Raw genomic sequence first — 12692 nt, 5'->3', positions numbered from 1 at the left:
ATCCCTGGGAATGGCACCTGAGCAACCTCATGTTTTGGGCGCTCCCGGGAGAGTCTGAGGCTCAGGAGGAGAAAACAACCACAGCCATTTCTTTCTCCACTCTCACTTGTTGAGAAGTCTCCCTTGTTCTGATTTAAAACATTTGGCCTCTCTGACGTCTTATGAAAGTTTTCACACATGGATGCTTAGTTTCTACCACTGGTTTATGAAGGGTTAAAAAAATAGAGCACCCAGATTTCATTAAAAAAAACTTTATTTTCATATAAAAGTGCCAAAATATCCACCAATGTCATAATCTATCTCAACAACCAGCTTACACTAGTAATCGAAACACAAGCCTCTTTATTCACATTGTTTAAAACTCCAATTCTTTTCACACATTCCCACAGTAACTTGAGTCTCTAGACAGTGGGAAATTTGCATTCCTATTTGCCGTGGTAGTCCATATGTCCAGGTTCATATAGGCACGAAACGGGTTAAACCCTGGGTAGTACTCCTTGCACATGACCGCCTGGTTCTCCATGTGAGTAGAATGTTCCGTGGTGGCATTGATGGGGCAGCAATTTTCATATACATCGCTTTGCGGGGCCCAAATGGAACCAAAAAGTCCAGACATTGGAGACAAGCTTCGGGTGCTTGTGAGGTAGGGCTGAAGTACAAATGAGGAGGGGGGAAAAGAAGGTTAAAAAACAGCACCACCAACAGAGAAGCACCAGAAAGGCAATGCCAAGACTGAATGTACACCAGTCGTTACCACGAGGCTAGCAGTGCAAGTTAACTTGGAGGTTATTTAACTATTCTCAAATTAAATCTGGTTTAACTCCATTTTCCTCAAAGGGGAGATTGTGAAATCCTTATTTAACTAGATAACCTTATTTGTAACCTATGGAAGAACCCACAGGCCAAATAAACTTTTATCTGGGGAGGGAGGAAGTGTTAAGTAGCTGTGAAAGGGGAAAACATTGGGCTTTCAGCAGGGAAAGCTCTCAGGACCCCGGCACCGACTACTACTGGCCTTCCACTGGCCTTCCAGGGACTTTCATTTTATCTGTGATCACAGATGAAAAGGTCACCAAGTCTACTTAAAAACAACTGTATCATAGAGGACTCCCAGCCCCATGTTCAACTGCATCGAGAAACAGCCACCATGTGGCATATTTAGGGACATCTTTTTGTCTTGGGGTGGCAAGAATGTCAATGTCTGCAAGCTCCCACCCATCTGGTTACAGGTTAGGTTCCTTCAGGGGGGGTGGCCAGCCCCAGCTTCCATGATCTAAAAGCAACACACTGGACTTTGGCTGACCCAATCCCAAATACTAAAGCTAGTTGAGACCAGGATTAAAGCAGCAGCAACTCAGAGCTGCCCTGGGGCTCCCAGCACAGAATGGGCAACACTGACCGGAGAGCTGATGAAACTGGCATGTCCCCAGGCAGCAGGCATGTTGGGTGGGGTGTTCCAGGTAGACTGAGAGCTGTGGTCAATAAAGTCTGTCTGAACTTCTGCAGGACAGGGGAAGCCGTTGGCATAATTCATGTTTTCTACAAAGAACGAGAGACATCGACACACGTAAACATTTTCACAGAGAGAAATGCATTCTCGCTCTCAGGCAAAACAGCTTTCAAAGCTTTATCAACAGTGTAATGGAGCAGGAGAATTGTTTCACTGTCATTCTCGAGGTTAAAACTCTGCCAGACACACTACCTGGGAAACCCTCAATACGGAAGGTCTTCCTTTGGGCTTGTATTTCTGCATTTGATCATTTAATGGTAATCTCTCTATTATACAAAGGATGGTAAAATACTACTAGGGACTTAAATAGAGTCGTGATGCTTACCAGTCTTTAAGAAAACTTTTTATTACCTGTCACACCAACCTTAGCCACCTGCACATATACCATATGGGCTGATAAAGGAATCCCAAACCAAGCACCTCTTAGGTATCAAGAAGAAAATGAACATCAAGCCTCATGGTCACAAGAAGGAAGTTACAGAAGCACCCTCTGGTGGTTGGCATAGAGCAACACATATACCAAAATCTAGATAAGAATACCTAACATTATTGCTTGTCCCTGCCCTGACAGGGTGGCACTAGGATAAGAATCATGATCAGGCAGTAATGTACAACAGAAGCATTTTCCAGTTGATCAAGGAAATTTCATGTCTCTTTATTTATTTATTTATTATTACAGATGCTTGAGCCTATATATCTGCAATTTCCCACAATTTTCCCTCCAAGCCCTTTCCTTCCTTTTATAGCACTGCCCAGGGCAGAGGAGTCAGGACTGAGCAACCAGAGGTAAATGTTTCTAACTTGCGTGGGACTTGAATGCCTAAAAAGAACAGCAAACAACTCAAGTCCCAGCCTCCCCCTGGACAGCCCACAATGTTAGGTCCACATAGACCCAACGGCCCAGTTCTACCTAATGTGAAGGACTAAATGAAGTAGGGTTATTTGTAGAAGCCCCCAGATGCCCAGAGTCAGAGGGCTTTTTGAGGGCTATGAGCAACTATACACAGCATGCAGGCTTAACTGGATCCACGGGAAGCCATTTAGCAGCCTACTGTATGTTCACTCGCTAAGTCTCACTGTTAGAAGGCATGTGCTTCCATGGGTTAGTGCCTAGTTCCGCACACTTCCTGCCTGGACATTCTGAGACTAGAAGAGTGGCTCTGGGATGGCTTAAGTAGCTTTTACCTTCTGGGAAGGCATTGTAATCGTTCATCTCCAATGGACAGTACACACTGGGAAACTGGCCTTCGCACGCTGCATTCCAATCAATGAAACTGCTACAAAAAACAGAGGTCTAATTTCAGAAACAAGATGTCGAGGTAAACCAAGTAAAGAAAGAGGAAAAGAACTTTATTGCCCAGCCTCCTAATTCTGACAAATCCTCCTGTTTGGGGAAGTAAGAGATATAGACTCACTCAGGGCTCATCAGCAATGATGTTCTGCCTGCAGGTGGGGGGCGTGACCAGGATCCTACTTCCCCTGAAATCCTGTCTGCTGAGTCTGACCACAGACAGAATACAAGGGTGTGGCTCTGTCAGCACTATAGAAACACAGCTGGAATATTTCCAAGTGTCTTAGCACACATCTGAAGGCCTTAAACATTAACATGTCTGCCTTTCACTCAGAGCAAGGCCAGCATTCATCTCAGGGAAGTCGCAATTTTAAGGACTATAACTCACAATGCTTTGATCTGCAAACTGGATTCTCATTATAGAAATAAGATAGCAGGGACGGCACCTGTGGCTCAAAAGGGTAGGGCGCCAGCCCCATATGCCAGAGGTGGTGGGTTCAAACCCAGCCCTGCCCCCCCGCAAAAGAAACAAGATAGCAAATACTGCTGTAGTTAGCTGATCAAAAGAAAAAAAAAGCCCTTCAAATGGATTTGGTGACTAAAGAAATTAACATTTTCTTAAGGTTCATTAATTGAATGTCAGTAACATCAAATAGCAAATTTAAGGAACTGTCACTGTTGACTATTTTTTATATTTAAACTACTTGATCTTTTTAAATTTTAAATGTGTTCAAGAGTAAAGCCATGGAAAAATGTAAATCTTCTGTTAGAGGACAGGAACTACAAGTGATTGTTTTTTTCTCAAATTTGCCTCTAATATACGATTAGATCATCTTTTCAATTTAAAAAAGTAATGACATGGTCACCAGCTTTATTTATTTCCTTCTCATGTTTCTCTCAATGTGTATGTAGTTTGTTATTTTCTAAGACATCACAAGACAAATCTAAAAGGCAGAAGCAAATAGTCGGCTCAAGTCCACTGAGGAAGAAGTGTAGCTCGTATCCCCAACAGCCGGGATTCTGTTTGCACCTGCAAGTTCTGAGACTAAGCAGGCCCAGTGCAGAAGGGAAGCTGTACCTGTTGTGGACCGCAGCGGGCTCCTGCAGCACACAGGGCGAGCTGCTCTCCAGAGTGCAGTTTAAGCTGCTTGTGAGACACACCGGCTGGGTGGGCCACAGGTCTGCAGGTGAGTAAAGACCTAAGGAAGAGAATAAGGCCTCTCAGTCTACCATCTCCGGCCCAGCCCTCATCCTACCCTTCTGCAACACCCAGCTCAACTGCACTTCCCTCTAGAACGTGCTCCCCGATGTCACCCACATGCGTAGACCCCTTACGCCTTTTGGGGTTATTATTATTTCAGGACACACGTGCAAATGCTGAGATATAGCACATTGCTCTGACCACCATTTCAGATGGTATATGACCTCCTGACCTGGACAGGATGGGATTCAGTTAAGTATGTGAAGGCCTACTTTCTGCAAGGCCCCATTACAGATACCAAGGATATCTGTATTGTAATGTATTGGTATAATAATCTGTATTGTAATGTATTGGTATAATATCCTTGGTATCTGTGAATAAGTTATATTCAAGTGAGTAAGTTATACTCAAGTGAGTTGAGACAAACAAGGGAAAGAAGAAATACAGCAGAGCAGATGCTCTCTGTGCTGTAGTGGCCAACACAGCGGTTTCATTTTACTTTATTTATTTTTTAAGATGGAGTCTCATTCTGGTACCCTGGGTTAGGGGCCATGTGTAGCTCACATCGACCTCAAACTCCTATCTCAGCCTCCCAAGTAGCTGGGACTACAGATGCCTGCCACCATGCCCAGCTAGTTTTCTTCTATTTTTTTTTTAGTAGGGAAGGGGTCTCACGCTTGTTCAGGCTGGTCTCAAACTCCTGCGTCAGTCTCCCAGAATGCTAGGATTGTAAGCGTGAGCCACTGCACCTGACCAACACAGTGTTTTTAATAGGGCAGTGAACAACCTCAGTGGAGGAACAGCTCACTGCAGGTGTGACTGAGTTGCAGAGATGAGTTGAATGAGAAGAGAGAAGCACACCCCACACAGCAGGAGAGTACAACAAGGTGGGCCTGGTGAGGCCGACCAGCAAGGACACCAGTGCGGCCAGGAACAGGGATCGAGGGGTGAGCCTCTGGTCCCTCTAAGGATTTGGCCAATTACTCCAAGTCAGGTGGGAAGCCATTGGAAGGTTCTGAGCAGAGTGACTGCTTGGAGAAAAATGAGCACTGTTCTCTCCTGTTTCTGCACATCTTGGCAGCAGAGGCACCGGAGGGCTTTGATCTGGACTATTTTTCCCCCAGATGTTTACTAAACCAAAAGCCTTGGAACATACGGTACCTCCCTCTGGAGCAAAGGGCAGGCATAACTGTTTCCTGTTAGAAAAGATCAGGGCCCCCAAGTTCAGGGTTCCTCTCCTATAACCTGCTGTGCATGCTGGCATCCACCAAGGCTGTCTGAGTCACCCTGTGACACCTGATGTGGACAGGCTGATGCCCATGCGCTTGGCCCCAGGGGGCTTTATGTGAAAAAATGGCAGCTACTGATCTGAGGAGACTATCTCCCACTTGCCACTTGAGCAAAGCTGCTGGTTCAGTAAGGCCCTTGACTGCCCCACTATATGCCAGGGCCTGGCTCTCTGATGGTCTGGTTAAGCTAAAAACTGATGATGTCCAATGGGACACTGCAGCTGTCCAACCTCAAAGCCTGCCTTACAGAACCAAGGAGGACTGTGGTCTCCCTGCTTAGTGGCCCCTGATAAATCTTGCTGTGTTGCACTGACTCTTAGGTTATTGCCAACAGCCTAGATGTCTAGTCTGCCACTTGGAAAGTGACAGACTAGCGGATGAAAGACACTGCTCTCAGGGGCTGTGAAATGCAGAAGTGGATCTCGGCTTCTGATACCTTGGAGCCCCCTGGGTAGAGATCCCTGGAAAAGGCTCATTCTCTGCTGAAACTGACTGGAATCAACGTAGCTGACTGGGTCTGTACCACCTGGACTGCTGTCATTATTGCCTGGGTCTGTCACGACACCAGACATGGAGACACTTCCAGCTTCACCGACTGGACACAAAGGGGAGCTTGCTGGAAGAGTAACTTGCTCATGCACGTCGTATGGGTAATACTCACTATGAGGGAGCCACCTAATTAGAAAAGATTGGTATGAAATTTGATGATAGCTGAAGTGGTCCACCACCTGGGCCCTGGAAGGCATTCAGATCAGCCTCAAGTCACTGGCCAGAGTTGTTACAGATGACAGAATTCCCCTGGATGTTCTCTTTGGGGACAAGGTGGAGTCTGTGTAATCACTGATACACTCTGCTATACCTGAGTAATCCCCATCACCAAGCAAAAATATCAATACAGAAAATTCAAACAGAAAGCTACCGGGCTTCTATGGTAGATGCTTGTGGCTTATGGGATGCATTCGGCCAGCTGGGTCTGAGAGTCTGGTGTACAGCATAGGCTGATACTTTAGGGTGGCCGTATCCTGCCATTTAAGGTCAGTTGACAGCAGCTATTATTACATGTTATAGGAGTTAAATCACACAGGAGCAGCCAGATCAATTAAAGAATGGTTTATAGAATGGTTTACTCATAGCAAATCTAGAAGCCAAGGCTATATAAAAACAAGAGGTATGTACAGTGTAAGACAGCTGTTTCTCTACAGATCTCTCTGACGCATGGCTGCCTTTATTCTGCCCTTTCTGAAGATGTCTGTTAGGCAAAGCCTCAGGAGATAGGGGTAATGTCTCCTTTTGGTGCAAGAGGCAAGTTTGCTTAATGCTATGATGCTGAAGAGCATCATAAAGATATCTCTTGTCCATTAGAAAAGGCCTGGGTTCCCTATGCTCAGGGCTCCTTTCCTTCTGTGTTGTCCCCATAGGAGTTGGGGCAAGCAAAGCTGACATAAATATTCTGATGCTCCTGCCTCTTGCTATGTTAACAGTCCTCTGTCTCCAAACCAGGAGTCTCTTGTCTTCTGCCAGTTTCCACAAAACTATGGGAGGCTAACATGTTGTAGAGTAAAAACTTTAAGTGCTTCCTAGTTCTTGACGGTGACGTGACCTTACGTTTAACATGATCACTCTGGTAGGGAAGAAGCAGGCAGAGCTGTTAGAAAACTATTAGGATAATCCCACTGAGAAAGAAGGATGGCCTGAACCATAGTGATTATGGTGGAGCTGATGAGAAGGGAGCAGACACTGCATCTATTTGGAGGACAGAAGGGAAACAATGAGTCAATGGATCCAATGTGGGCCACAAGAAAGGGAGAGTCAAGGACGACTCCTCGCTGCTGCCTGGCTCCTGTCAGAGGAGCAGGTCTGAAGAGATGACCAAGAGTCCAGCTGTGGCACCTGCTGGACCCCAACTGCAGATGTCAAATGGGCAGTTAGCTACAAGGTACCAGAATTCAGGAGTCAGGCTCAGGTTAAAGACACAAACTTGGGAGTTGTCAGAGCGTGAGGGAAACTTAAAGCTTTGAAAGTAGACGAGATCACCAAGGGGGTGTGCGCAGGCAAAGAGGAGCAAAGGGCCAAGGACTGCTCTGGGGGGCTCCAGGGTCGTGAGAGGCAGATGGGGAGAACCAGAATCAGGACCCTGAGGTACACCAGGCAGGAAAGAACATCTCCTGTCTGTAAATGGTCAACGCAGAAACTGCAAACAGAACTGACCAAGGACTTATCAATGTGGCAATCAGCAGAGACTCGGACAGTGACCCTTCAGAGTGATGGCAAATGGCATATTGTAGGGTTCTCTGGGGAAAACACAGAAGGCAGGAGTTTGAATCAGCATAGATAATTCTAAGGAGTCCCTTACAGACAGGAGCAGAGCAGCAGCTAGAGGAGTTAGCTGACAGAGAGCTTTCTGGCTGTTTTTGGCACTTTAAAGACAGGAGTATTATAATGTACCTGCACGGTGACAGGAACAACCCCTTACAGAACTAAAGATGGAGGAGGGAGGGACCGGTGGAGAGAAAGGCTGCACTGACACTGCATCAGGCTCCACCAGCAGGAGGGCAGTGAATGCCTGGTGTGGAGGGCAGGGGGACGGGGCAGCAGGGCTTTCTAAAGGTCTCTAACTGCTTCTCTTTTCCAGCAAAACAAGAAGCAAAAGCAACAAGAGAATGAGGCAGGAAGACTGGAAGTGTGGGGACAGAGGAGGAGGTGGGAAGACACAGCAGTGAGTGGTCAGGCATCCAGGGAGAGGCCGGTCATGAGGGCCAGCTCCAATTACTTGCACAGGAACAGGTGGGAGCAGGACAGACAGGGGCAAAACCACAACTGTGGCTTTGTAGGGTTGGTGCAATAAAGGGAAAGGAGTCAAAGAAATGACAATAACAATGGGTCAGGCTATTTCTGCTGGGCAAAAAGGACAGCACAGCTGCAAGGGGGGTGAGAGGGCAGAAAGGTGATGGGACCAAGGAAGGCCTTGAGGACAGCAGACTGTGGACAAGATCTACTTTTTAAGTGACTTTAGGACCCAACCAAGAACTATAAATAGCTGATCAAAAAGTTATCTGCAGATTACTAATGAGGTCAAGGTAAAGGCACTTGAAACACACAAACCTGGATCAAGACCCCAGACTATCAGTCTCCAGCTGACAATGCAAACAGAACAGGAGCTAAAGGGTACCTGCTGTGACGGAGTTTGTTATTTTCCCCACCATTAATTAAATCCTACCTCTTCTCTATTACAGGAAAAAGGGAGTACCTACCATCTACACCTCCCCCAAATGTTGCTTCAGCATATCACTGTTCACTGAATTTAACATTTTTTTAGTTGATGCCTGGTATGGTGGCTCATGCCTGTAATCCTACAATTCTGGGAGGCCAATGAGGGAGGATAGTTTGAGCTCAGGAGTTTGAGACCAGACCGAGCAAGAGTGAAACCCTGGCTCGTGGTGGGCACCTGTAGTCCGAACTACTTGGGAGGCTAAGGCAGGAGGATCACTGAGTCCAAGAGTCTGAGGTTGCTGTGAGTTATGATGCCATAGCACTCTACTCAGGGGGAGACGGGGTAAGACTCTCTCTCTCAAAAAAAAAAAAAAAAAATTTTTTTTAAGTTGCACACATTTACTTTACTGTACTAACCATTAGTTCCAATTCTTAGATATTTCTGTTGATAATTTGACAAGTCCAAAATTTATTCAAGGAACAGCAAAGAAGCCTTACGGTTTCAAAGTAAAAACTCTCCACTGTGTAGGGCAGTGAGTGTTTATATCCAGCATTACTTTATTTAAGGAAAAGCAAGTATGCATATTAAAGCTATAGAGAATAAAATCAGGCTTCTCCTGCCACAATTCCTGACCCTGGTTACCTGACCCAGGTTAGGTAAGAAAGCAGCCCTGGAATAAAACAGGACACGGAAGACAAAGACGAAAAGAGGTGGAAGAAGGGGAGACAGAAAGCAGAAAAATGAGGGAGAACGGGCATTAACCTCTCATCAGAGACCCAGGCAGGAATGAGGTTTCCTTCCAACCCACTCCCATCTCCATACTCCCAGGTTACCGTGCTCCCGCCTCAGAAAGTTTGAGGAGACTCAGCTCTCAGTCTCATTCCTGGTGCAGGAGCCCAGTCCCCAAGGATGCTGAGGCCACATTAACAGGCTTCCAAGGCAGCGTGAATTGGAGGAGGAAAGAAGGGGCTGACCCCTTACCCTGGACATGTTCTACAACCAGCCTCTCTTCTCTTGGACCACACAGGGCCTTTCTATCATTTTCTGTCATCTCTGACACTGGAAGGTGAACTAGACAGAGTGGAGTCTCCTACAAGGGCTCTAAATTGTACTGGGGTAGAGGACACCTGTGCCTCGGCTAGGAGTTATAATGTCAACACGGAGGGTCCCTAGAGCAGGTGCTTCCTAATGCAGCTTGAAGAAGGGGCCACTAGGGAGACAGCCCTGCTCTGCTCAACCTGCTTTGTCGTCTCAAGCTCACTGGTCAGGGACAGACAGTTCAGAAGCCCTGGCTGGTCTTTGCAGAAAGAGGAATGCGAGCCTCACCTTTTTCTTCTTCGATGCCTGCGGGCCCAGCAGGAAGGCTAGGACAGGAAGGCTCTGCATATCGGGGGAGGTTATTCACGTCACTGTGGGGAAAGTGAAGAGTGACTGATTCTTAGTTCTCTACAAGGAAATACTGACATCGTATAACCAAATCTGACTGAGTTTTCACATAAACTCTTCCCCTGGGAAACATACAGATCTTAGAAAAGTAAAGGTACACATGCAGAAAACAGTTGAGGAATATTAAATTCCCAACATGCAGCAAAGTCTTGTTTTAACAAATGACAAGAAAAAAACTTAAATAAGGTAACCTTCAGTTTAAAATCTGGACCAGTTGGTAGCATTTCTTGTCCCATGTTTATTTCCCATCCCGAACAAAACTGGTCTTTGTAAAAACCTGGACTTGTCCACAAGTTGAGTTTCCCTTTTCACAAACTCACCCATATAACTGTACCCTCCTGTCCTCTCACGAGGCAGGCACCCTAGACAAATGATTACATTTCTCACTCTGAAGCCCTCTCCTTGCTTACCACCTGCTCTTCTCACTCAGTATAAGGTGCTTATTTATTCTACAGAAATCTCATACACAAATGTGTGGGGATTTATCAGGGTCTGCAAAATTTTCTAAATCATCAAAACCTCAGTTTTATTTCAAGTTCTAGCAAAGGGCAGATAATTCCTACCCCTACAATAACTACTGCTTCCTTTTCTACCTTCAGAAGTAAGGTGTTTTCTAACATGGCTGGATCACTAAAGAGACCATCAGTACCAGAGACAGTCCCGTGTGAATTGTGTTTACTTAGAAGGATAGTTCCTTCTGAATTAATAACAAAATTCGGTTTTAACTTTCCTGCAGTTTTAAAACATCTTCATATTTTAACCTGCAGAATCACCTACAAAGAAGAAACAGAGTGGCTGACAGAAGAAGAAATACTTAAAACATATCATAAAAGCTAGAAAATAAAAAACTCACATGGGGTTGCAGAGGCTGTGAGAAAGATTCAAGGAGATGGGAGTTTCAGAAGGAAAATCATTGAGTGGAATACTGTCTCCTGCATTAAAAACAAAAAAACACATTATCACAACTTGTAAAAGTATAATTAAACTGTGTATATTCTGTGTTAAAATGCGTGGATTTTTAGTATCATTAACCCCTAAGAAGCAATTTGGTTTTCACTTTAAACTGATATTCACACATTCAGTGATTTAATTTTTAAAAAGCTTTTTATAATTTATCATTTCACTGAAAAGTTAACAAACTTAGGATTTTATAAGAATTTTGGATTAGTAATGTTACGATAAAAAAAGTTGAAACACTGGGCAGCGCCTGTGGCTCAAAGGAGTCGGGCACCAGCCCCATATACCAGAGGTGGTGGGTTCAAACCCAGCCCTGGCCAAAAACTGGGAAAAAAAAAAAAAAAGTTGAAACATCAATATTATATAACTTTTTTTCCCTGAGGAAAAAAAATTTAGCCACTTAAGTTATAATGTCCCTTTCTCTAGCTTATAAGGAATATGTCCATTGTAGAAAATCTATAAAAACACTTAAGAAGGCTCAGCACCTGTAACTAAGTGGCTAGGGCGCTGGCCACATACACTGAGGCAGGTAGATTCGAACCTGGCCTGGACGTGCTAAACAGTAATGACAACTGCAAAAAAAAAAAAAAATAGCCAGGCATTGTGGTGGGTGCCTGTAGTCCTAGCCACTTTGGAGGCTGAGGCAAGAGAATGGCTTAAGCCCAAGAGTTAGAGGTTGCTATGAATTGTGAGGCCACGGTACTCTACTGAGGGTGACACAGTGAGACTCTGTCTCAAAAAACACTTAAGAAGAAGAATATGAAACATCTGCAATTATACCAGCATTACAAACATCCTGGTATATGGTCTTACACTATCTTTTATGTGTATGCATATATATAAAATTAGACTCATACTTAGTATGTTTTATCTTTTTGGTCTCTTTTTCCATTTATTACGTTGGGGACGTTTTCCTGCTCTTAAATAGCCCTTAAACACAACGTAAAGACTGCATACTATGCCACTGTACGGAACACCATGAATGATTTTCATCTTTCTTCTAAAGGTGGCTTTTTTCCAAGTAAAAGCTGTACTACCAGTTTTCCTTAATTTTGAGTGCTGATTTTTAAAATCTCATGAGCACCATCAGGCATACCTTCAGTCTTCAGGGGAAGACAGAGATACACAGTCAGCACCCGGGGTACTAACCTTTTTATGGACAGTGATTAGAAAACATCATCTAAAAAGGCTGAGGGGGGAAAGGGAAGGGAAAATGAAAACGCTGAGAAATGCTGCCCGGAATCACCTGCGAGCACTGCCTTTAGGTTTTCTCAGCCACTACTGCACCGGTCTCTCAGACAAGACCTTCTTTTCAGGTCTCACTGGCGGGAGGAGAGAAGGAAGAAAGTTCAGCAGGCAGGCTGCTGAAGGAGCCCTCTGTGCAGCGCTCAGCACACTGAGCCTCAGGAGGTAGGAAGTGCGCTGGGCTCTGGGGGAAGGACACCCAGGTCAAGCCCAGGTCACTGTGCAGTCTCCCCACGCCCTCTCTAAGCCTGTCTCCACATGGCACCTGCCCTGCCTTCCTCCTGGGGCACACAGACAGCGTGAGCTTCACAAATGCAAAGCACCACCCAAACTGTGCCATCTCACCACCTCTTCCTTTTACAACCGTTACAGGCTCACTGTGTTGAAAGGAATGACTACATCTTTATATAACATGGAGCTATAAAGACCAAGGCAGAGGGAAAGGCAAAGTGCGGGATGCCACACTGAATTATGACTCCACCTGGGTACGTTAAAAACTAATAATTTTGTATTTTCTTTTTTTTTTTTTTTTTTTTTTTGAG

The 12692-nt window shown here is 45.1% G+C and overlaps 1 protein-coding gene across 7 annotated transcripts in view; it reads right to left on the bottom strand.

The window, feature by feature from the left end:
- Positions 1 to 235: 235 nt before the first annotated feature.
- The window catches only part of TMEM131L (transmembrane 131 like), a 185707-nt gene continuing 173250 nt past the window's right edge, over positions 236 to 12692 (bottom strand). For 5 of the 7 annotated variants that reach the window (XM_023513471.1, XM_023513473.1, XM_023513474.1 and 2 more), the window contains 6 exons: positions 10802 to 10880; positions 9829 to 9911; positions 3880 to 4000; positions 2696 to 2787; positions 1400 to 1539; positions 236 to 649 (listed from right to left, as the gene is read on the bottom strand). In XM_023513471.1, coding sequence (XP_023369239.1) covers positions 374 to 649; positions 1400 to 1539; positions 2696 to 2787; positions 3880 to 4000; positions 9829 to 9911; positions 10802 to 10880 — 791 coding nt within the window. In that variant the 3' untranslated portion in view covers positions 236 to 373. The remainder of the gene's footprint in view (positions 650 to 1399; positions 1540 to 2695; positions 2788 to 3879; positions 4001 to 9828; positions 9912 to 10801; positions 10881 to 12692) is intronic. The other 2 variants (XM_023513472.1, XM_012805416.2) reach the window with 1 other exon arrangement.

The sequence above is a fragment of the Otolemur garnettii genome, unplaced genomic scaffold (genome assembly GCF_000181295.1).
Source record: "Otolemur garnettii isolate 467f Iridium unplaced genomic scaffold, OtoGar3 scaffold00041, whole genome shotgun sequence".
NCBI lineage: Eukaryota > Metazoa > Chordata > Mammalia > Primates > Galagidae > Otolemur > Otolemur garnettii.
This window is presented reverse-complemented; position numbering and strand designations above follow the sequence as displayed.